We start from the raw sequence: 24315 nt of genomic DNA, 5'->3' as shown, positions 1-24315 counted from the left end.
TGATAACTATTTTATTCCTGCACAAGTGGGTCCCATCTAGGCACGTAACAAAGCCATCTGGTTCAATACCCTCCAGACTCATCTATCTGCCTAAAAACGGTCAAGCCTCGTTGAAAAAACGAATATGAAAAAAGTAAAGAGACCCAACCATCTATTATACCCTGTACATCCCCCAGTCTAAAATTGGAAAAAAAAAAAAAACACGAATATAAAATCACTAGAATGTATGAATACATTCTAGTTTTCAAAAGCAATAATTCCCAGTCTGGAAAAGTGGGTGATATCATGCATGAGGGATGCAAAGCAATAGTCATTTTCAAGCCCTAACAAAAGTCACTGAGAATCATGCACAAAACAGAAGGTCGTTTTCAAGTTCCAGCAATTTTCTCTTTACAAACATGGAATTGGCTCAATCAATTTAGTCACTGAAAAAACAACCTTTTGTGCAAAGGAATCAGATTAAAAGAGAACCCTATCTAAAATCCCATCTAAAAGATAACCTTATCTACAAAAAAGCTACAACAGAACGAACCTTCTGTTTAGGGGCTTCTATGCAGAATCAGAATACCTGAATACCACATGGGAAACAAAAAGCACCAAATATTCCGGGTGACAAGGCCACCGTGAAATTATCTAATCCCTACATTCCATTAACAAATACAAACCAAACACCAGAATGAGCTGAATCTGAATAGGACGTTCCGATGATACGGCCTAGGGTTAGTCCAGTAAAGAGTTTCAAGGGCCGTTTGGATATGCAGATTTTAGAATCTTGGATTTCCTCAAAACCTTGGATGGGCGACAGAGAGAAGGAGACCTCCTGTTGTTTCTGATTTCTTGCCATTCTTTCCGTCGACCAATGTTTCCACTTGTTTCCAGGTTTTAGAAATCTCAGGATGGGGGAGAGATTTCTAAAACCTGGGTTCTTAAAACCCATGACAATGGATTGTAAAATACAGAATTTTACACTGCTTTCAAACTAAAAACCTGGATTCTAAAATCCACGTATCCAAACAGCCCCTTATCAGAAGTAAACATGAATGACCGAAAATATGCAGGATTTTTTTCTCAAGTAGGATCTCTAGGGCACCATCAAATTTCAGACCTTAGGCTACAGATCCAATGGACACAGTTTAGATCCAGTTACGGTGCCCAAATCCCGTCCATTAATGTTTGGATCCTTTGAATCCATCGGACCGAGACAGGTCCATTGACACCCTACACAGCAGTGCAGAACAAGTGGACAACCAGCTAACACCTAAGGTTGGCTAATAAAAAAGATGGTAAAAGGGTTAGGCAAACAAGAAGCCAGAGAACCAATGACAGAGTTCCACCATTCAAAACTAAGGTGGGCAATCCTTTGAAGCCTTAGCACAGTCCATCAAGCCTTTGGGCTCCCTGATCTCAGAAAGGAACAGCTTCTACTACAAGTTCAGCCCCCAATGAAGGAAAAAAAACAATGTAAAGCTGCATCTAAATGTAGAGCATATAGCAGATCCAAGCAAACAAATAAACCACATTAAGAAGCTATGGTTGATGGCATGAGAGAGAGGGGGCGGGGGGCAGGTGGCAGCTTACACACCCTTTCCATTCAAACAGCCCGTTACATCGAGCATTTGCTTAAATGCTTCTGCCAAAAAATTTATAATGACAAATCTACTAAAAACTAATTAAGTTTTAGCTAAGGGGAAAGCATAACCAGAAGCATTGATCTAACAAATACTTAAGGAAGAAGTTTATCCCTTCAAACAGGGCATTTTATGAAGTAAAAATCTTCAATGAGTCTTGAAGAAAAGGTATATAAATGTAATGTAATATTATATATGTAACAAAAGAGAAAGGAAAACAAGAGGCTCAGGGAATTCAGAGTAGCATCCAGTAGATTCCAGCCCTTCAAATCCTTCACAAAAATTGAGGTAATGCGACCCAACAAAGCTGAGGGGACGACTAGAGAAATCATCTCAAAATTTTGCTCCCCCCCACGCTAAAGACCCCAACCATGCCATGAGGAAATCATCATAAATAAGCACCATCCATCCACACCAAACCCAACTATACAAAACCCAACAACCTCAAAGTAGCTCATAAAAACTAGGCTTTCCTTTTGGTCTCTTTTGTCTTTTTTTGTTTTTTATATTTTTTTTGTTTTTTGTTTTTTATATTTTTTTTTCTTTAGTTTTGGTTTGTTTTGTTCTTGCCTCAGAAGTTCACCCACTGTCTCTATCATGCTCAATGTTAGGCATAAGACCACTTTTTACAAAACCCAAAAAAGTCTTTCATGCCCTTCTCTCCCTGTTAGTACCCCTCCCCTCTCCCACCCAAAAACCTTTCCCAAAGCCTCCCCTCTCTGCAATATTGCGATATTTCTTTAGTCTTTTTTTTTTTTGAAGGGTAAATGTGGCTTTAGTCTGAATCATTCTTGCCTAAACTTCTCGCAGACATGGATCGATCGATTGAAACAAAGACTTGGCCCATTCCCTCTCCATTAGAAAATCCAGATGGCATGGCCAATTGACCATGTGACTCCCCAGACGATGATCTACTTAAGACCCCTTCAATATGAGAATCTACAGGACCTCTTTGGTTACCTGTTCCATTGTCTAACCTGACATTCTGGATACGAGTTGCCAGCATATCATAGCTTGATGTTGCTGGAGATGGTGGACCCGACACAGCAGCTAACAGATTAGGTGGTGGCGGCAGCCAATTCCTCCAATCATTGCGCTTCCTTAATTTGTCACCCTGCAAAGCAATGTGTACAACATTTAGAAGGACAACTTAAAAATAGTTGCATCTTAGACTAGTTCCACTGAGGCCCTGTTTGGATGGAAAGAAAAACATTTCTGAAGAGTATTTTTCCCAGGAAAACTTTTTCTTTCCACAATTTTGAGTGGACATGATCATGGTTAGTTTAGATCGATATCATGATAAATTAAAAGTCCCTATTAAGTAAAAACTAAAGGGAAATGATAAATGCGCCCCTTTTCAGTACCTGGGACACCCAAGTGCACTTTATCTACGACTGCAAAGAGGCAGTTGTACCTCACATGGGAAGGATTGAAGGGACCTGATTGAATCGTACACTGCACCTTACACTGCACCTGGGTGTCCCAAGTACTGAAAAGGGGCGCATTTATCATTTCCCAAAATTAAATTGTATTGGTTCGAGTTATCTTTATTGGTGTGTAAAAAATGACATTTTAGAAATAGTTTTCCTTTGCAAGCTTTTCCAGAAAATGCCTGCAATCCAAACAGGGCCTAAAGGAAAGATGGAAGCATACCTGTACTTCTACTAGAGTTGATGTTCGCATTGTATCCAATATAAACTGAATGTTGTTTGTCAACAGCTTCACCTGCGGAAAATACCAATGAACAATTTCTCCTATGGAAAAAAAGAAGAAAAATGCAGCAAAAATGGACAATCAATCTAATCCAACATAACCAGGTCATTTTAACAGCTTAACTTGCACAACTTACCAATAAAGCGATCCTTCTATGAATGGCCATACATTTTTGGGAAGCGCAGACAATACGAGTGCCAATATGCGTATATGAAATGGTACACGCATATAATTCTTAGGAGTAAAGAAAAATAAAAATGTGGATTAATCAATATGCAATGAAACAGAAAACAATGAAAAACTAGCCACGTGTAGCAACAGCGCTTGCTTACAGGTGTACATAAAATCTATTCTGGATGCTTTGATACCAAATAATGCCGGCCCGATACCAATTAATGATAAATATAATTCTCAAAAGCCTAAAAAATTAAGAACTAATATACATATACACATACGTACACACATATGAGAAATTATATGATGAAAGGCCGTATAAACATGTAAAGGTGGTACGATAAAGGTACAACCCTTGATATTTGATCCAACAGCAGCTCCTCAAAAAGTGAACTGCTGTGATTTTGGTGAACCAAAAAGAACTAATACAAATCTCTCAATAAGGTTATTCTCGATTTACTTCAAAACTATCATACTCCAAGCAGAGAAAATAGATAACAACAAGAAGATTTAATTATTAACCATGTATATTTGCTAAATCAACATGCTAGAACTAACAGCCCAAAGATTAGGCCTAGCAGATTACAACCGTATGTTAGATCTTTCAACTTCTGTAGAGATACGCTAAAAGTGAAACAGTCGAACCACATGCATGCATGCATGCATAAAACCGTGAAACTGCATACATGCACGAAACCATGAAACCGCATACATGCGTGAAACCATCAAACCAACTACATGCTTGAAACCGTCCATGAAATCCCAAAATTGTCCACGAAACCGTGAACATGTGTGAAACTGTCCACATCAGGAAACCCGCTACCCTTAGAGGGGTGTGATGTGGTGCTAGGAGCACAATGGCTCCCAAGTCCCAACATTAGGGCCTATTATTTGGGATTTTTTTAGTTAAAAATACAATACCACCTTAATGCTAGGGAAGTTAATCTACAAGGGTCAACTAATCCTATCAATAAGGCAAGGGGAAGATATCCAACTCAACCAAACTACCAAAAGCATGGGCCAGGCGTCTTCTTATTTTCAATTCATTGGGGAACCCACAAGGACCACGTAGTAGCAAGCCAGATGACTCACAATTCCAACAAATCCTTCTCGAATTTAGGGATCTCTTTGAAGAACATAAGAGCTTGCCACCTCCACGTGCTCACAACCACCAAATCCCATTAATTCAAGGAACTAGGCCTGTTTCTGTTAAGTCGTACAGATATCCCCATTATCAGAAGACAGAAATTGAGTGAATCATAGCAGATATGCGAGGATCAGGAAAGATTCATCCCAGCCATAGCCCATACTCTTCTTCAGTTCTATTGGTTAAAAAGCAGGACAAATTGTGGAGGCTATGTATAGACTACCGGGCTCTTAATCAGATCACCATCAAGGACAAGTTTTCAATCCCCGTGATTGAGGAACTATTGGATGAACTACTTGGATCGCAATATTTCTCCAAACTTCATCTAAAAAATCAGGTTATCATCAAATAAAATACATTGAAAAGACTGGGTTTCACACACATCATGGACATTACGAATTTCTTGTAATGCCCTATGAGCTTTCAAACACACCCTCCGGTTTTAGAGTCTCATACACAAGGTATTTCAAGAATATTTATGAAAATCTATATTAGTTTTTTGACATCTTGTCTTATTCAAAAAAAAAAAAAAAAAAGTTTTTTGACATCTGGTTTTCAGCAAAACAAGGTTGAGCATTTATGAAACCTGGAGATAACTCCATCTGCTTTGCGGCATCACAAGCTTTATGTCAAAAGGGAAAAGTGCAGTTTTGGTCAAACCAAGGTCAAGTATCTTAGCAATGTCATCAGCAAAGAGAGAGTAGCAGTGGATCAGGATAAAATTAAGGCTATGTTAGAATGGCCCATGCCCAATACGCCCAAGGGTTGAGAGGCTTTCGGGGCCTAACTGGTTACTATTGTAATTTCAAACAGGGCTATGGTAAGATAGCTAGGCCTCTCACTAATATGCTCAAGTGTTCATTTCAATGACCATCCGCTGCCCAGGATGCCTTCAAAAAATTAAAGCTAGCCATGACTCAATCACCCGTCCTTGCATTACCAGATTTCCCTAAGTAGAGTAGTTCGTTGTGGAATGTGACGCATCGGGGTCGGGTATTGGCGGGGGAAATGAAAGATCGCCGTCCAATCGCCTTGTTTAGCCAAACATTGCATCATAAGAACTTGATGCTTTCTACCTATGATAAGTAAATCCTAGCCCTTATTTTGTCTATTCAAAAATGACGCTCATACCTTCTTGGTCGACAAAAGATCACTACCCTGGCTGAACAACGATGGCTCTTCAAACTAATGGGCTACTATTTTATCATAGAATATAAGCATGGGAAGAAAAACCTGGTGGCAGATGCACTCTCTAGAAGAGATAACGATAGCGAGCTGGCAGCACTCTCCCAACCCGTACCTGATTAGAGATTAGATGGAGGTAATCAAAGAAGAGACCACAGCCGATCCCAAATTACAAGAACTGGCAAAAAGATACCATGATGGGGAGATGATTGGGCCATGGAATTTAAATAATGGGCAGTTATTTTTTAAAGGCTGGATTTATCTCAGTGAAGATTCCCATATAAAGAAGACATCATTGGCCAATTCCATGCTAGCAGAAATGAAGGGTACCTGAAAATTCTCCACAGAATCAGGTCCAAATTCTACTCGAAGGGTAGGAGGTGAGATATCAAAGGCTTCATTCTATGTTTCACATGTCAAAGGAAAAAGGCAGAAAACATGTCACCAGTTGGGCTGCTACAACCCCTTCAAATCCTGACGTAGGCCGACATTTGGATTCATTACATCAAAGGGTTGCCAATGTCAATGGGTAAATCAACAATATTGTAGTAATTGATTGACTATCCAAATATGCGCCCTTTATTCCCATCACTCACCCATATACGGCTTACAGTGTTGCTCAAGTAGTTTTTATTAGATATTCAAATTACATGGGATGCTGAAATCTATTGTATGCAAAAGAGAGCTAACATTCGCAAGAACCTTCTAGTTGGAAATATTCCGTTTGAACGGCACGGAATTTAAGTTCAGCTCGTCATAGCACTTGCAAACAGATGGGCAGACATAAGTGGTCAAGTGGTCAACCACACGGTGGAGATGTATTTGTGGTGTTTGGCCTATGGAAAACCAAAGGAGTAGATGAAGTGGGTCCCATGGGCCGAATACTGCTAGAATACAAGTTTTCTTTCATCCACAAAGAAAACTCCCTTCGAGATCATGCATGGACAGGGCCTCACCTACCTTGTTATCATATGTTCCCCACTCGACACAAGGAGCTCCGTCAAAGAGATAAGACGTTTGAGAGAAATACGCACCAATCTTTTGGAGTCCCAAGCAAGGAAGCAGGATTCTTCCCTGGGAGTGGGGAACCTCGATTCCCGGGTTCTCGAATCCGAAACGGGAATCTTCTCAAATCCCCAAAAGCTGGGAATCCCGGTTCAGATTCGCCGGAAACCCGATTCCCACTTTTGGGAATAGCGGTTTATGATTCCCCGGAAACCCGATTTCTACTTTTGGGAACCGTGGTTTAATGTTATGTGAAACACGATTTCCAGGCAATTCCCTGGTGATGCCCAACTCCCTAGTGATTCCCCGGCGACTCCCCGATTCTCGCTTCCGACCATCCTGGGAGCCTTTGATTCCCGCTTTCGATTCCTGCTCTGGCAACCTTGGTCCCAAGTGTGTATGAAGACTTGTGCTGATAAGAAGCTTTGGGAGAGGGAATTCGTGATGGGATATTGGGTTTGTCTTCGACATCAACCATATCATCAAGTGACACTATCACTAAGAAAAAAATTCAAATTATCCCCTCGATTCTACGGGCCATATCAAATTATTGAACGCACAGGGGAAGTCGCTTAAAAATTAGAACGGCCTAGTGACCATCTTATCCATCCTGTTTTTCACGTCACGAAGCTAAAGGTGAGAATCCAAGTTCAGATCCAATATACACTACCAGACTTGCATCTGGAATCGAATGGGTTAATGCCGGACCCTCAGGCGGGTCCTATATCAATGATTTAGGAAGCAACCGAGAATCAACAGAAGAGATGAAGATCTGATTCCCAGGCTTTACCATTGAGGTCAAGGGCCAATTTTAGGGGGGAGAAGCTGACATGTGCATGGTTTCGTGGACGGTTTCCCTAGACATGGACGGCTTCACACATGTGCAAGGTTTCACGATTTTGTGGACGGTTTTGCGATTTCCTAAACGGTATTACACACGTATGCAGTTCGACGGTTTCATGCATTTATGTGGTTTCACAGTTTCACGCATGTATGCAAGGTTAAATTGTCCAAGCCAATCACCATGTGACAACATGGGAGTAGGATAGAAAAAGTAGGAAAAGTCGTTTGTCCTTTAGTGAGTAGGAAGTGGTATATTTTATTAAGTCTTTGAGTTGTGACCGTATTTAAGTTTGAATTGTAAGTACTAAGTAGTGATGTGGAGAATCTATAATCTAATGAAGGTTGAGCTTCCCATGAAGTAAACTCTTTTCTCTTGCTATTTTTTCCGTAATTCACTTCATTCAACCCTATCAACACCTCTCCGCGCAAAGACCAATGCTCAACGAGGCAAAGGGGATGTGGAGGTCACACCACTGAAGATCGTAACAGTCCTTGTTATGTTTTAGTCAATTGAAGAGTCCATGTTTGAAGTGTGTGAAACGACCGGTTACTCCAAAAGCTTAAGCTGTTGGAGAAGGCGTTATTTATTCTTTTATACTTTAACACCCCTCACGTGTGGCCCCTTTTTCTAGGGTTTCCCTACACATCCCCTCTTTTGGGTTCGGCCATTGCATGTGGATTTTTGCTATCAAGAGGTTTGAACCCGGGCATTTGCTCTGATAACATGTGAGACGACCAGTTACTCCAAAATATTAAGCTGTTGGAGAAAGTGTTATTTATTCTTACTACTAAAAAAAAAAAGTGTTATTTATTCTTTTATACTATAACAAAGTGAATAAGAGTCTTAGTCTTAGTTTAAGCGCCGATGTGAAAGGGTTTGGCCCCTTTTTGCATAGAATTTGAATGATATGAATAAAAATTATTTGCTTTGTGCAAAGCCTTAGATAGGTGATTCTCTGGTTGACCTTGATGCGATGACTCAAATCACCCATGGTGTGAAGCCTTAGAATACCTTTGTGTGATGCCCTAGAAACTTCTATCCCACACTAGTTACTCCTTCCCTTGATCTTCCTCTTTTCTCTACATCTGTTTTCTTAGTTTTTAATTTCTACAACCAGTCCTAATCATAAAATCCTAGGTGTTGATCCAAAGGCAGGATTTGCTCAAACTCTAGTATTCATCTGGTCCAACATCGTCCACACATATCTAAGTTGCAGGCTGATTCGACGGCAGGATCCGAAGCATTGATCAGACCTGGACAGTTGATCTTTGTTTTTTTTTACATATATGTGAATCTTGTCCGGATGGTAAGATCTTGCTGAAATTTTAGGGTTCTTTTAGTTTTGATCTACACCGGTACATATCTAAATTTCAGACTGATCCAACAGTCAGATTTGAAATCATGTGAATATCAGATCTACAATTTATTGGATTCTGTAGATTTCTTGTTTAACCTAAATCAGGCATCTCATTTGGGTAACACCTTCCTCTGAACCAATTCTAGTACATACCTTAAAGTTAAGATGATCCAACAGTCGGATCTATACAGATCCTTTGGGTTAATTGCTGATTTTAGCATCCTTTTCCTATTCCAAAATTTGCTAAATTTCATTTGGTTTTTCATAGTGAGTCTTCTACTTGGATCCCATTTAGATCATCCCAAGAAATCCATTCATCTCTTTTCCAACCTCCTGTTTCATGCCTAACTTTAGGGTTCTTTTAGTTTTGATCTACACCAGTACATATCTAAATTTCAGACTGATCCAACAGTCAGATTTGAAATCATGTGAAGATCAGATCTACAATTTATTGGTTTCTATAGATTTCTTGTTTTAACCTAGATCGGGCATCTCATTTGGGTAACACCTTCCTCTGAACCTATTCTAGTACAAACCTTAAAGTTAAGATAACAGTCGGATCTACACAGATCCTTTGGGTTAGTTGCTGATTTTAGCATCCTTTTCCTATTCCAAAACTTGCTAAATTCCATTTGGTTTTTCATAGTGAGTCTTCTACTTGGATTCCATTTAGATCATCCCAAGAAATCCATTCATCTCTTTTCCAACCTCCTGTTTCATCCCTAACATAGATCCATCTTGCATCAATTTGGTATCAGAGCTACAATATTTAATTTTCTTCCCTTCTGGTCCTACATCAAGCAATTGACATAAAAGAATCACTGCTCTAAATATAGATGGTTAAATGGTGGACACTTTTACCCAAATCCACACCCTTTACGCAATAGAAATGTCTTTATAATTTGGGTCCTTCATACAAATTTGGATCTTCAATGGAAGGGGAAGATGTGAAAAAAACAAGGTCTTTAAACATAACACATGGTAAGTTGTGCAAACTATAGGTTTACAGATGACTTTCTGAGTTTTTGGTAATTTAGGAGCAATATATGGATTTTAACTCAACAAAACAACAGCATGCATTCCCGGATCAGCATAAACAAATCATAAATAGTCACATACAGCAATGACTTTCAAAGAAATGCTAAGCCTAAGAATTCAACCATCATAGTAACCAAATTCATCCAAATCATGTCCCGTACAATAATTTCCAAAAGAGAAAACAACTATCGAATGAATAAAAAACAGATCCAAGCCACATCTCAGTCAAATCTGTCTTAGAAAATTAGATCTATAAAGAAATCCCTTAACTAAGGCCCAAGCAATGCTAAAAGGGTAAGGAATAAGGGGGTGATCAAGGATGAATGTAGGGGGTGTGTGGGTGACTAGGACAAGACTGATTGGGTTAAATCAAAGTGTAAAGTTGATGATAAAAGGGTTGGCTACGTAAAAAAGAAAGGCAAAGGTTCAAAAGATGAGATTGTGGGAGACCATTCAAAAGAAAAAAAGGGCGAGATTGTGGGGGAAATAGGTTATAGAAAGTAAAGGTGGGATGGAATCAGTACCCTGGGACGGTGTGCCATGCTTTGTGCCTTGATCATCCGCTATAGATAATATCCGAGAGGGACAAGAAAGCAAGCTAGAGAGAAGAAGAAGGGCTATTCACAGTCAAGATAAAGGACATGAAAATAATCGATGAACAAGATCAACAAAGAAATTAAGAAAAAAAAAACATTAATAATGAAGAAAGATATGGGTGGAAGGGAACAGCTTATGGGGGTGAGAGACGAAAAGGATGTGATAATGGAGAAGGAAAGGGAGAGACATGAACAAAGCGAGGGAAGAAAATGGGAGAGAGAAGGGGCCGTACCTTGACGCAATATTTCACAAAACTTAGCTCTTTCTTGTGGGGTGAAAGACTTATATAAGAGGAAGGGGAGTTAGGTAAAAAGTAGCCCAAGGGGCTAGCCAAATAGGATAAGGAGAGGGGGTTTCATAAAGGGTAAGTGGGATAAGTGGTGGGTCATGGGGCTAGCCAGTAGAATAAAAGACTTTGTTTTAAGTAGTGGGTCAGGGTAGTGACAATATGATATAAAAAATTAAGAGGGTTAAGTGATGGGGCTTGGACTTTGGTAATAGGCCAGAAATTGATGAGGACATCGCCCACATCTAGGCTAACCAAAATACAATAAATTAATAAAATAAATCCTAAATAAAAAGAAAAAATACATGTTTATTTGCTATAAGAATGTGTCATGTTGTTTTATTGAAGCTAGAACCCATCGACATTCTTAAAGTTCCTAGAAATTGACTAAGAACCCTAGGTTTGCACCAAATTGGTATCAAAGTTGGATTCATATCAGTGCCGATCACAACCAAGAGAGATAGGGAGAGAAAGTCGAGCAGAAATTAGCATCTGCCACCCCTATGGGCCCTGCAAAAGCCCATATTACCTCCCCTAATTCATTTCTCAAAACTCCCCCCACCCCGGCCGGACTGGGATTCCCCAAGCTAGAGCCATCAAAGTTGAGTTTAACAAATCCAAGCGCAGGGGGAGAGACCACTCTTTTTTTGAAATAAAAAGGGGGAGACCACTCTTAAACCACTTTTTGCTTAGATTCCACACTACTGCAAACTTCTCTCCACCATTCCCAAAGGTCATAGGCAGAGACGAATTTGAATTGAGAAAGGGCCTTCCACCCATGAGATCGTTAAGGCAATTACCTTCACAAACAAGGAGGCATGCCTTTCTGAAAACCCTTTAAAAACTCTTGCATTTCTTTCCTTCCATAGGACCGATAATGTAGCTAGGAAAGATAGATTCCAAAGGATTTTGCCTTTTCTCTTCCACGGTACCAACGACCATCCTTGTCGAAGAACAGTAAGTTTTTTAGGAAAAACCCAACATATACCGAATCTACTCAACAAACAACACCAAATCTCCCTACCGACTTTGCAATGAATGAGGAGATGAACTACATTTTCTCCTGCCTCTAAACATAGTGCGCAGTGATGGATAACGAGAATTTCCCTTCTACGAAGGAAATCCACCGTCTGAATCCTCTCACGAACTACCGCCCAACCAAAGGTACAAACTCAAGAGGCGGGGGGGGGGGGGGGCTTGGAGTGAGTGACCACACCTTAGCTACCTTGGCAATTTGTATTCATAGTTTTTTTATTACTAATTCAGCAACATAGAATGCATGTAAGTATTACGGTGAACCTTATTGTTTGAGTACTTTGAAATGAAGCTTACTCTTCCAAACATGTATGATACTAGGTAGTCAATGATGTTAGACCATTATGAAGAATTTGCTTGCTCATGTGATGGTTTCAAAGTGTGTATTTATGATTATTCTACAATAGGCTGGAGTTCATCTTGAATTTCCATCATTTGCATATGTTTCCATATGTTTCTGTGATTTTACTGTATTTCCATCGAAAATCCAACCAAAACCATATTTCCATTTTCATGGAGACCAACATGCATACCAGAATAGGCATTTAAAACCTTGATCTTACAAGCAGGAATTTTCCCTCATGGGTATCGCTCCCACCCCAGAATTGCGATTCAGTGCTCCTTAAGAAGGAGCTTCCAAGGAGAGCGACCCTGTGACGCTCCCAACCTGTTGACGCCTCCATCTATGCTTGTATTTTCGAAAAAAACTCCTCCAACTCTTCAAAGTATTTCATTGGAGCAAGGACAAAGGCATCTTCAGAAAGCACAAGGAAAGAGGGCATGAAAATGAAAATGGTTAGAAATTACTACTTTTTGACATAATTAAATTTTGAAAGATATATATGATGGTTAGAAATTACCATTTTTTGTACTTGAATTTTGAAAGACATATCCAGAAAATAAACGCTCCCATGGCGCCCCCATCCTAACCTCAGACTCTTCTACACCCCACATTTCCTCGCCCCCGCACCTGCTTCATGCTTCTAGGATCTTAGATCATAGGAAAAGTGAACTTCCATGTGCCCAACTTAACCATCATGTTTGATACTACCATTTTTTGTACTTGAATTTTTAAAGACATATCAAGAAAATATTACATAAACGCTCCCATGACGCCCCCATCCTAACCTCAGACTCTTCTACACCCCACATTTCCTCACCCCCGCACCTGCTTCGTGCTTCTAAGACCTTAGATCATAGGAAAAGTGAACTTCCATGTGCCCAACTTCTATAACCATCATGTTTGATACAAAATATTCAGGTCAATAGTAGATAACTGTTTACATATCCATCCAAGATATGAAGTCATGAAGTCATATTCCATTCATAAGTTCGTCAACAAGGAGTTATTGGTCACATGTTTTTCCCATTCATGTGTAGAATTTAGAATATCTTAGTTGTTCTGCTAAACATGCAAAATAAGCAAGTCCTTTAATTATTTGTGCATCCCTCGGGAAATTACATTATCTGTGAACCAGAAAAATCATCACTAAGATTGTATTCTTTCAAGAACCCAAATGCAACAAAGAGAGGCTCGAAATCACGTACAGTATTGGCGAAATACTAAGGAATTGGAACTCGGTGATATGGGAAAAGAAGATTAAGGACAAGATTAACACCAAAGTGGGTGGCTCCGCCGAGTGGGTGGCTAAAGTTGAACTTCGACAGTAGCTCAGTCGGAACCCTGGGAAAGCTGGGATTGGAGGGGTAATTCGAAATGCTGATCAAAAGATACTCATGTCCTACTCGAGATCGATAGGTACATGTGATGCAAATGAAGCGGAGGTGCGTGCGTTCCTCTTTGGCCTTAGATGGTTCAGGAATAATAAGCGGGGTAAGCTTATTATTGAGGGGGACTCCAAAAACATTGTTGTGTGGGCCACCAATGCATCTAATGGCCCTTGGAGACTCCAACAGTCCATCACCGAGATAAGGGAACTGGTACGTGATATAAATCCTACCATCGAACATAGAAGAAGGTCGGCTAATGAAATGGCAGATAAATTGGCCAAAGATGGAGTCTCAATGGTGGCGATGAGCATCTTTGTGGCAGATTCAGAGGAATGGAAGGATTCGATTAGGGATGTATAGTACTTGTGTACCAATTCTGTTCCAAATGATGAAAGATGGGTGGGTAATACACCTGATTGCGTTTGGGGATATCTTGTCCCCTGTCTATGTAATCTTGTTTCTGAAAATAAAAGTCATCTTTCCACACAAAAAAAGAAAAGAAAAAAAGAACCCAAATGCAAAACTATGATTGATATGTATACAAGAAATGAAAATGGTGGGGATGAAGCTTATGTTGAAATTTCATTACGTTCTGAAAACATAGAGTAATCACTAGCATTTGAGCTTGGAGCAACACTATAAACTCATAATGAATAAATGATCATGAGCAATTTTCTTATATGAAATAAAGGATGTGCCTACTAAAAAACTAAAGGCTATGAACAAAAGGAGAAAAGAATGTAAAATATTTAAATATTATACTCACGCCAGTTGAAGTTCTATATACTACTTAGAGATACAAAGGACTTACCTGCAGATTTCTCAAGAATATATGGATAAGACCTGGGCGTTTCTTACAACACCAACCATTCAAGATTTATATAAAAAATGAGTGAGCATAATGCAAACACTATATAAGGAGATAGTATCTTTTATGTCAATGACAATGTCAATCTATATAAATGTCCTAGAGTAGCTACAAATCATAGAAGTCAAATGATGTTCAAAAGAATGCATTAATAAAAAGAGACTACAAGAAATTCGAACCCATGGATGTATCTCGCTTGAATAATGTCCATGGAAAACGATCGTCAATCAAAAGAAAACTACAATTCTACTCATTCAAAAAAAGGGAACTAAAAGTCTAATGCCAAACAACTTACTCTATTGAACCCTGCAATTACAGAAATGGGAACCCAGCCCTGTTCATCCATGTTCTTCCGCAAGAACATGTCCTTACATAAATTGCCAGGACTGCAACAATAAAAAGAGGGGAGGACAAAATGCATAGTTACCAACACAAAAAAGAAAACAAAGTAGAACAACACTGAACAGGTACACGCAAGCCAAACAAGTGGACATACCTGAAATAATAATCTATCTGTATCACCAACTTAGTACGCAACTGAGGATCTGGTGCAGGGAAGAACATTGCTTGGGGAGGTGCATGAGTAACGAATGGTACCCCTCGAACAGGCTCAGGAGGTAAAGCCGGAACATAATATACCGAAGGAGACATTTCTGAAACAGATTGAAATTTTCAGCATGAAACCAAAATAATGAAACCCATAAATTTCATGAAGCAAAAGCAACTTACCAGTGAAACCCATTGGATTCCCAAACGACCCAACAGGTGGAGGCCTAATAAATGGAGCCGATGTAGGTGGCGGTGGTCTGATAAAAGGCCTCGAAACAACTCTCTGCGGCTGCATGTGGAGATCTCTACCACTAAAATTCCGATGAGGAGGAGTCCACTCATAATTCGTGCGTTGTTCATGATCTCGCCTGTTACCATAATTGTTATGGTAAGAGCCATCTCCACGAGGATGTGGCCCTCCATTGCCTCTCTTGTATGGGCGTGGATGATTAATCCCCTCCTGGCCTTGCGGCACAAACACACCCTTTGATCCAGTCTCCCAATTATTGCTCCTCTGGGGAAGATCCTTCGGGACAGAATCCGGAACCGCTCCTGCCGCCGGTTTATCAGAAGTGTTATGAAGCGTTTCTGAAGGCGGGGGGCCTAAGTTTCCATTGGCAGGCCCACCACCGCGCTTCGTAGGTTTCTGACGGGCGGGGTATGTGTGATTCGAATTAGGGTTTGCATTATTATTAGTGTTGTTGCTGATGATGTTCTTATTGACTGGTTTCTGTGGAGAAGATGGAACCACATTCCCCTATGGAAACAAAAGCATAAATATCTTTATAAATAACCCTAGAAATTTGACAAAATCATGAGTACTACATAACTAATCCTAGATCCCTAGATATTTGACAAAATCATGAATATCCACATAAATAACCCTAGAAAATTGAACAAAAGCATGAATATCTAGATAAATAACCCTAGAAATTTGACAAAATCATGAGTATCTACATAACTAACCCTAGAAATTTGACAAAAGCATGAGTATCTACATGCATAACCCTGGAAATCTGACAAAAGCATGAATATCTACATAAATAACCCTAGAAAATCTGACAAAAGCATGAATATCTACAAAAACAACCCTAGAAAATGGATAAAAACGGAGTCTGAAAACAAGTAAATCTATACAAAAAAAAAACAACTAAATTAGACAAAACAGAGTAAAAAAGAAGAAGAAAAAGAACATAATAGGAAGTGAATTATACCTGAGAGGCGAGGGCCGATCCATCAGGGAGATTCTTCAAAGAATCAGAAGACGATTTAGGAGAAGCCCTAGCGGACTCAGATAAAGCGGGCCAAGAGTCCAAATCTGCCCCCATGACGGGTCCAATCTCGACAGCACCATTAGAAGGCTTGTTCCAAGCCGGCTTCTTCGCCGGAGCAGCATTACCGGCACCATTCTGATCGGAATTCTCCGCCGGAGCCTCCAACACTGCGTTCTCCGGCAACGAAGGGTTATTGGATATGCGATCGGAATCCGGAGAATCTGGATTTGGGTTTGACGAAGACGGAAATAACACCGGAGCGATGGCCGGAGTTACGGACTCCGATTCGCCACCGCCACCGCGGACTACATGAGACCACGGCGAGGAAAGACTCCGGCGTAATTTGCCCTCGCCGGAAAATCCAGATGGACGAGGGGAAAGATTGTTGGAAGCTAAATCGGCAGCAGTAGCCATAGAAAAATTAAGTTTCAATGTGCAGAAGATTGGAAAATTAGGGTTTCTTCTTCAAATAAGATTGGAAAAATTAGGGTTTGGATATGTAGAGATTAGAAAAATTAGGGTTTCGATATGCAGAGATTAGAAGAGATTGGAAAAATTAGGGTTTGGATATGGAGAGATTGGAAAAATTAGGGTTTGGATATGTAGAGATTGGAAAAATTAGGGTTTCGATATGCAGAGATTGGAAAAATTAGGGTTTTTTTTTTTTTTGGGACAAGATTGGGAAAAAATAGGGTTTCAACATGCAGACATTGGGAAAATTAGGGTGTCAGAGGATTGGAGCAGAAAATATCTGAGAGAAGAGGAAGAGGAAGAGGAAATATGAAAGGAAGGTGAAATCTGAGGGGCTTTTTAATAATAATTCATGGGTTTGGGGCAAAAATTTAATGGCGGGTCTAAAAGATCGTATCGCGCGACCCAGAGAGAACGAAACCGATCTCCATTATCTCTCTCTACTTCTCTCTTCCTTCTTTCCTTTTATATTTCCTTTTGCTTCGTTCATAAGACTCGTTTTGATGCAGTTCCTGTGTTTTTTCCTGGAAAAAAAACAAAGAAGCATTTGCATGAAATGACGAAACTGTCCTACCTTCTGTCTCATTCTTGATAACTTGATGAGGTAATGAAGCAAATTTAAGGAATCTTAGGATGTGAATTGATAATGGTAAAATAGAGTGTCGTTATCAAAATGAGGGGGTTAATATTCAAATTTTTTGGAGTTTTCGTTTTGCTTTGCACATGAGTCTTTTCTGTTACAGTTCCTTTGTTTTTTATCTTAAAAAGAAACCTATTAATTAATTGAAATGACCAGACTAACCTTAGTAGAAAGATTAAGGAATCTTAGCTCTCGTCATGTTCGTTCAATATGGCAATTTTAGCATGTGAAGTGAAAATGGCAAAAGGAGTGTCGTCATCAAAATGATGGGGTTAATTATTAATTTTTTTTCAAGTTTTCTTTTGCTTTGATCATAAGAGTCCTTTCAATCAATTCAGGGGTCGAGGCTAACTCTAACCCATCCTAGAAAGCATTCCCTCAACCCTAACCCAACCCCCCTCTAAATCTTTCAACCCTAACGCAACCCATCTAATCGGAAATTGCGTAGATGGAAGTTGGGTTGTGTTGGGTCGGGTCAGGTTGGGTTCGGGTTCACCTAGGGCCAAAGAGGAAAATACAACCACCCAAAAAAAATCAAAATTAAATTAGAGGTTGGAGGTCGAGTAAGGTTGCCAAGGCCTCAACCCTAACCCAACCCAAAATTAAATCCGGTTGGCTTTTCCCAACCCATCCTAAGCCAAAATCGGTTTGAACACGCTGACTCTCGGGATTAGCCCCGACCCAAGTTGCACCCCGCCCCTACTTTTGATGCCAAGTTCCTATGTTTTTTTCCCAAAAAAAGCAAAAAGCTAAGTAATTGAAATGACTAAAATATCCTTACAATAGAACGATAAAGGAACCCTAGCTCCCCTCATGTTCAATACGGCGATCTTAGGATGTAAAGTTAAAAATGGCAAAAGGAGTGTCGTTATCAAAACGAGAGGTAAAATATCAAAATTTTCGAGGAAAATAATGCTGTCCTCTCTACTCTCTATAGCCATCTCCCACCACTTGATAAACTAAAATTCCATGGAAAAAAAAATCATGGCACTTCTGTTTGCCCTAATGATATTTTTGGAAAAAGACGCTTGTGGGTCGTAAGAACAAAAGAAGTAGAACAGTTTTTGAGTCAAACACGTGGGGCCTGTAAAAACCTAGATTTCACACCAACAGATCGAGTAATTAATAAGAAAATAGATTTGACATAAAAAAAAAAGGGAGTCTATCCGTTCTCATATGTAGCCTTTCAAAATTTAGTACTAGTTTAATAGAAAATCTTCCACTTTTACATGGATTTTATAATACAGTAAAATCCTGAATTTTATAAGCTAAAACCTAGATTTTACAATCCTGAAAATGTAATCCAGATTTTAGCTTATAAAATCGAGGTTTTAGCTTGTAAAATCCATGATTATAAAATCCTGGTATCTAAACGGCCCCCAAGCTGCTTCCCAAAACACACTAATCGATATGTGCTAATGCCTCTGTCTATCAAGCTTCGTTTAGGTCTGTTTGGTTGCAACAAAAACTGGTAAAAGGAAAGTAAAAGAACACATTTTCCATTTCCTAGCATTGTTTGGTTGTCATTTACTATTCACATGATAGCCATTGTCGGCTATAAATTTTCCAACTGCAAGCTTTATTCAGGGTCCATTTGAATGCCATCCATTTATTTCATAGAAAATATTGCCATAAAAGTGTCTCCTTCATTCGCCGTCTTAGTTTATTACCCATAAATAGGTAAGTATCTAGCAGAAATCCCATTTGGTTATGTCATTTACTAACCATTTACTCTCTATTTTGAACAAAATTCATGAACTGTAATTTTTTTGTTGGGAAAGTTGCCTTATTTCCCACCGTGTGTGGTGTGAAGGCAGAAATAGAAACATGATTTATTTTTAGGCTTTAGAAAACCTAGGTATAAAAATCTCCTCTGAAGCCACGATCAAAGTGTAGCGGCTAGAGAGGGCTGGCGTGAGAACGCTAGAGATAAGGGACAAAAAAGACAGAGTGGAGAAAGAGGAAGGCATCTTCTTGGTTTTTTCCTTGGTTCCTCATGGGTATCTCTTGGGTTTTTTCTCGGGTTACTCTTTGTGTACGGTCTTGATTGAGAGGGCAAGGAAAGGGTTGCAGGTTTGCTGGTTTGTGGGATTAATCCATTGTAATCCTTGTATGTCATTTTCTCATAGTGGAAAATTGTGTTCTTGCCCGTGGATGTACGCATCTTGCTGAACCTGATAAATTTCAATGTTCATCTTGTGGCTTGTTTTCTTTTTTTTTTTTACTTTTTTGATTAATTGTGCATGACTGGATTTGCTCGGCAAATTTTCTCAACAGTTTCTATGCACAATTTTCTCCTGGCAGCTCATGTTTCTCTACAAGATAGCAAGCAAAGGATGGAGAAGATACCTTTTTTTTTCAAAGGTTGCAATGAAAGAGAGAATTGATTTCTTCTTCCAATTTTTATTTTCGAAATTTTTAGGGAGGTACGGTTTTCATTTTCCCTCTATCTCTTTTTTGCTTCTAGGTTTCCTCAATGAGGTTTTTTATGGTATTAATGGGTTTTATTTTACTTCTGCAATTAATGGGGTTTATTCTTCGTACGGTTTTGTTTTTGTTTTGAATGGTAAAGAATTTTATTAATGCAAACTAAAAAAAATGGGGAAACCCCGCCGATCGAGATGATCAAAGGACAACAACACAAGAAACAACTCAAGGGGGAAAGAAATCAAACACTTGTAACCCCAACCTTGAGCACCCTTCCTTAGCTAACCTACGGGTCGAAAATGATCTAAAAATTCCATCTCATTCATAAGGTAATCAAGGTGGACATCTCTGGATGAGAAACCCTTTTATAGGCAGAATTGGATAAATCTGAGCTCATTTTCTGATGTGGGACTACGTTTTAAGGACAAAATGGGCCATTTTTTGGTAGTTTTAGTAGGATTCTGGTCGCAACCTGCGACAGTCCTACTGTCGATGTGTCTTTATTTTCTTTTACAGACATGGATAAGACCCTTTTACAGACTTGTCGAGGTGGCTTTCTCCCTCCTATTTATCTGAGAAGTTAGGATTAATTGTGTTGTAGACCCTTTTGTGTCTACCAATGGAATAAAAGTGCGGTTAAGTCAATTGATTTAAGTTCTAGAGTGGTTCGTAGTATGATATCATGAATAAACATTAAGCATGGTGAGATGTGAGCCCTAGCTGATGTGTACAACCAGCATATCTAGGGTACTAAAAATAGAAAGTGTTCAAAATAGAAACTACTCTAAGAATAGAAATTATCCTAAAATAGAGGGTGCTCCGGGCTGGATCGAATCAAGAAACGTCCCCTATGCCTGTCTTCACTTTCCATCAACGAATTTGGGGCAGCCCTCATTCACTCCCTTGGTTGAACCAACTTGTTGCAACACATTTAAGCTTGGCTTTGATGAATTTCATGTTCCGTTCTTCCATCATATCACACCAATCTTAGTTCTACATATTTGTGAGCCAATCCAACAGAGTTCCAGAATGAGGCCTTCCATGTAGAATGGTTCTTCGAGTTTTACTCCTTTATCTCTTAATTGAAAGGATTATCTAACCCTACATGTTCTCCCAAAAAATCATCTCCAATAATATGTTGGGTGAAATCAAACTCATTTGGTTCCAAAACTTTTCCATTCTTTCTCCCAATTTGGACAACATTACAAAACGGTTTTGTTTTGCATGTGCATATGATGTTGTTTTTGTTGAATGGCTCCTAAATTAATACCCAAAGTAGACTACAAATTTGCAAAACACACTGAGCTACAAATTTTTCATGTGCACGAAAAATCAGTATACATTGTCTGTCGAAGTTTTCATATTTCCCTGCATTCCATCTATCTCCTATGTGAAAGTTTGTATATATATAGAGGAAACTGTTGGTGAGCTTAAGCGCACCGGTTTGGTGCACTTAAGCTCCCCAATCACATGTGGTGATCCAAACCATTCATTTGCAAGGCCTTATGATAGATAGGGGGTGTACCAAAAATCAGCTCCATAGGATCATCCTAACCCCTCCATTTGTGGAGGACAAAAAATGGGCAGATTTGTGTCTGTCCATTTTTGTCCTTCACAAATGGAGGGGTTAGGATGATCCTATGGAGCTGATTTTTGGTACACCCCCCATCTATGTAAGGGACTTTAAAATAAATGCTTTGGATCATCCTAACAAAGTGGGCCCCCATGTGATTGGGCACTTAAGCTCACCATAAGTTTGGTGAGCTTAAGCGCACCAACAGTTTCCTCATATATATATATATATATAGTAGAAGAGAAATTGGAGAATTATTGTCCATTTAACATGTCAGTGTGTATGATTTTTACCTTTTTTTGCCCACCCCACATATCTGTACAAACGATCTATGAGGGTAAAATAGACATTTAATTCACCGAAATATAGCATTCATCATTACTCTTTTACCATCAACCCCTTTGCTGATATCTAACATCTAACTCTATGAGAAATTATTTGGGGGTAAAATCGTAATCTACATACAAAAGTACCAACACAAGGTACCTGTCTATGACAATTACGGGGAAAAACTACCAAGAAGAGGTAAAGACATATGACAATGACGGAAGAACTACTTTTATTACTCATGAGGACACTTGCAAAATATTGACAGATTCCGGACACCTAAAGAGGAACAACAATTATGGAAACCTCTATCGATTGGAGGGCTAGGATCAGCCCATATCGATTGGAGGGCTACGATCAACCTATGGAAATGATTTTACGGGCACAACCAATTGATGTTGTGTTCCATCACATGGACGGTTTGGATCAACCTATAAAGCCACATAATTTCAATCTTACACCCTCTTTTATGCCTTTTTAATAAAAAATCTATAGGGTGATCTTAACCATCCGATTTAAGAGGAACAACATATTATGGAAACCTCTATAGATTGGAGGGCTAGGATCAGCCTATGTAAATGATTTTTGGGGCACAACTTATTTATGTTGTGTTCCATCACATGGACGGTTTGGATCAACCTATGATGTGGTCCGTACAGTTCTTTGTCGGCCCGTTCATCGCATGGGGTTTTTTACTAGTATATATATATATATATATATATATATATATATATATATATATATATATATTTATATTTGTTGTCTTTTCATTTAATTCATTTGACGTGGCTGCATTCTCATGCAACAACCGGCCCGTGAAATGCCTTCTGTGATGGTCCCTAAAAATATCCTTAATATCGCAACATTGATGTGTTTTGATTCATATGTTATATGTATATTTCTTCTTTCAACTATTAAATGGAATATGAATTGTTGGTTCAATTAGGAAATGGATAGTTCATCTGAACAGAGTGAAGGAAGGTTGTCCTCTTCCGGCAAGATCGCAATGCGTAGTGGAAACAAAAATCGCATAGAACAATAACTTATCTTTTCGATCTTGCTTATGCCCAAGATCCTAGAGTCTAGATTAGTTATTATTGTTAATTAAACATTAGTAAATACCTCATTGAAGAAGAGATCAAGAAACCACGCTGCTTGATCTACTCCTCGAACGGTTGTGATCATTCTGAACCCTGCGAATCCCGCAAGTTGAACCAATGGATTCTTTTCTTTGCACCATTGATTGTGGATGTGAATAACTCTTATTCACTTGAATAAGGTCTGATCTAATCAATACCTTCGTCGTAGAGATTAGAAAACTATATTGGAAGCCTTTCTCTTTTGAACTTTGGTGTGAATTTGAATCAATTGGAGAAGAAATGAAGAGAGAGAGAGAGAGAGAGAGAGAGAGAGAGAGAGAGAGAGAGTGAAAACACTTTTCCAAAAGGGGGGAAAAGGGGGGATGAATTTCCAAGCTAAGACTCTTGGGAAATCGTCCTGCCCTTTTCCCTTTATAAAACAAAGAGCTTGGTTTATCTCCTCCTCCTTTCACTCATCCAATTCCTATCCAAATTGGAAACCAAGTTGCATTGAAACTCCTTGACCAATTGGGACTTCCCAACCGACCAAGGCTGAATGGGGCGCCCATATTAGATTGGGCGATGTATATTTTGAAGTCACTCTCCAGCCTTTTTGGTCTTATCCTATAAGAGTTTGAGTTGGAAACGAATTGCTTGAAATCTAGAAGCTACATTTGAGCAATTCAATCTCCAAGAGGACTTCTTATGCAACTCAAACTCCTTGAACAATTGGAAAACTTTTTCCCAAGTGCCCCAACTAATTTGGGCGTGTGATGGGCCACACCACATGTTTCTATGAGTAGGACAATTCCAATTCCCTATTCCGTTCCAATTTCGCTCATTTTGCAAAACTGGTTTAGGTCCTCATATGGATTTCATATTATTATTCTAATTATTAATCATATTAATAATATTTAATAATGTATAATAAATGAATAATTAACTTATAATTTAATTAATTAATAACTCGCATCTAATGGGAGTTATTTGGCTCCAATTTGTTCTCGAAAAATTCTCTTATAGTCTCTTGTTAACCAATTACCAAAGACATGTATATATATATATATATATATATATATATATATATATATATATATATATATATACACTTTTTCCCAAAAAACCCCGTGCGATGCATGGGCCGACAAAGAATTGTATAGACCACATCATAGGTTGATCTAAACCGTCCATGTGATGGAGCACAACATAAATAGGTTGTGCCCCAAAAATCATTTCCATTGGCTGATCTTAGCCCTCCAATCTATAGAGGTTTCCATAATTCCTCTTTAATCGGATGGTAAAGATCACCCTATTTATTAAAAAAGCATAAGGAGGGGCGTAAGATTGAAATTATGTGGCTTTAATGG

The 24315-nt window shown here is 39.1% G+C and overlaps 1 protein-coding gene across 1 annotated transcript; it reads right to left on the bottom strand.

Moving 5' to 3' along the window:
- Positions 1–1781: 1781 nt before the first annotated feature.
- On the bottom strand, positions 1782–17428 carry LOC143854309 (la-related protein 1B-like). The gene is made up of 6 exons (XM_077364194.1): positions 16372–17428; positions 15338–15914; positions 15105–15261; positions 14904–14994; positions 3282–3353; positions 1782–2742 (listed from the first exon to the last, which is right to left on the bottom strand). Exons 1-6 carry the CDS (start codon positions 16843–16845, stop codon positions 2404–2406), a joined length of 1710 nt encoding a protein of 569 aa, XP_077220309.1. The 5' UTR covers positions 16846–17428; the 3' UTR covers positions 1782–2403.
- Between the last annotated feature and the right edge of the window lie 6887 nt (positions 17429–24315).

This window comes from Tasmannia lanceolata, unplaced genomic scaffold (assembly GCF_043159265.1).
Source record: "Tasmannia lanceolata isolate RefF3 unplaced genomic scaffold, GAP_Taslan_0.1 ptg000020l, whole genome shotgun sequence".
Taxonomy (NCBI): Eukaryota; Viridiplantae; Streptophyta; class Magnoliopsida; order Canellales; family Winteraceae; genus Tasmannia; species Tasmannia lanceolata.
This window is presented reverse-complemented; position numbering and strand designations above follow the sequence as displayed.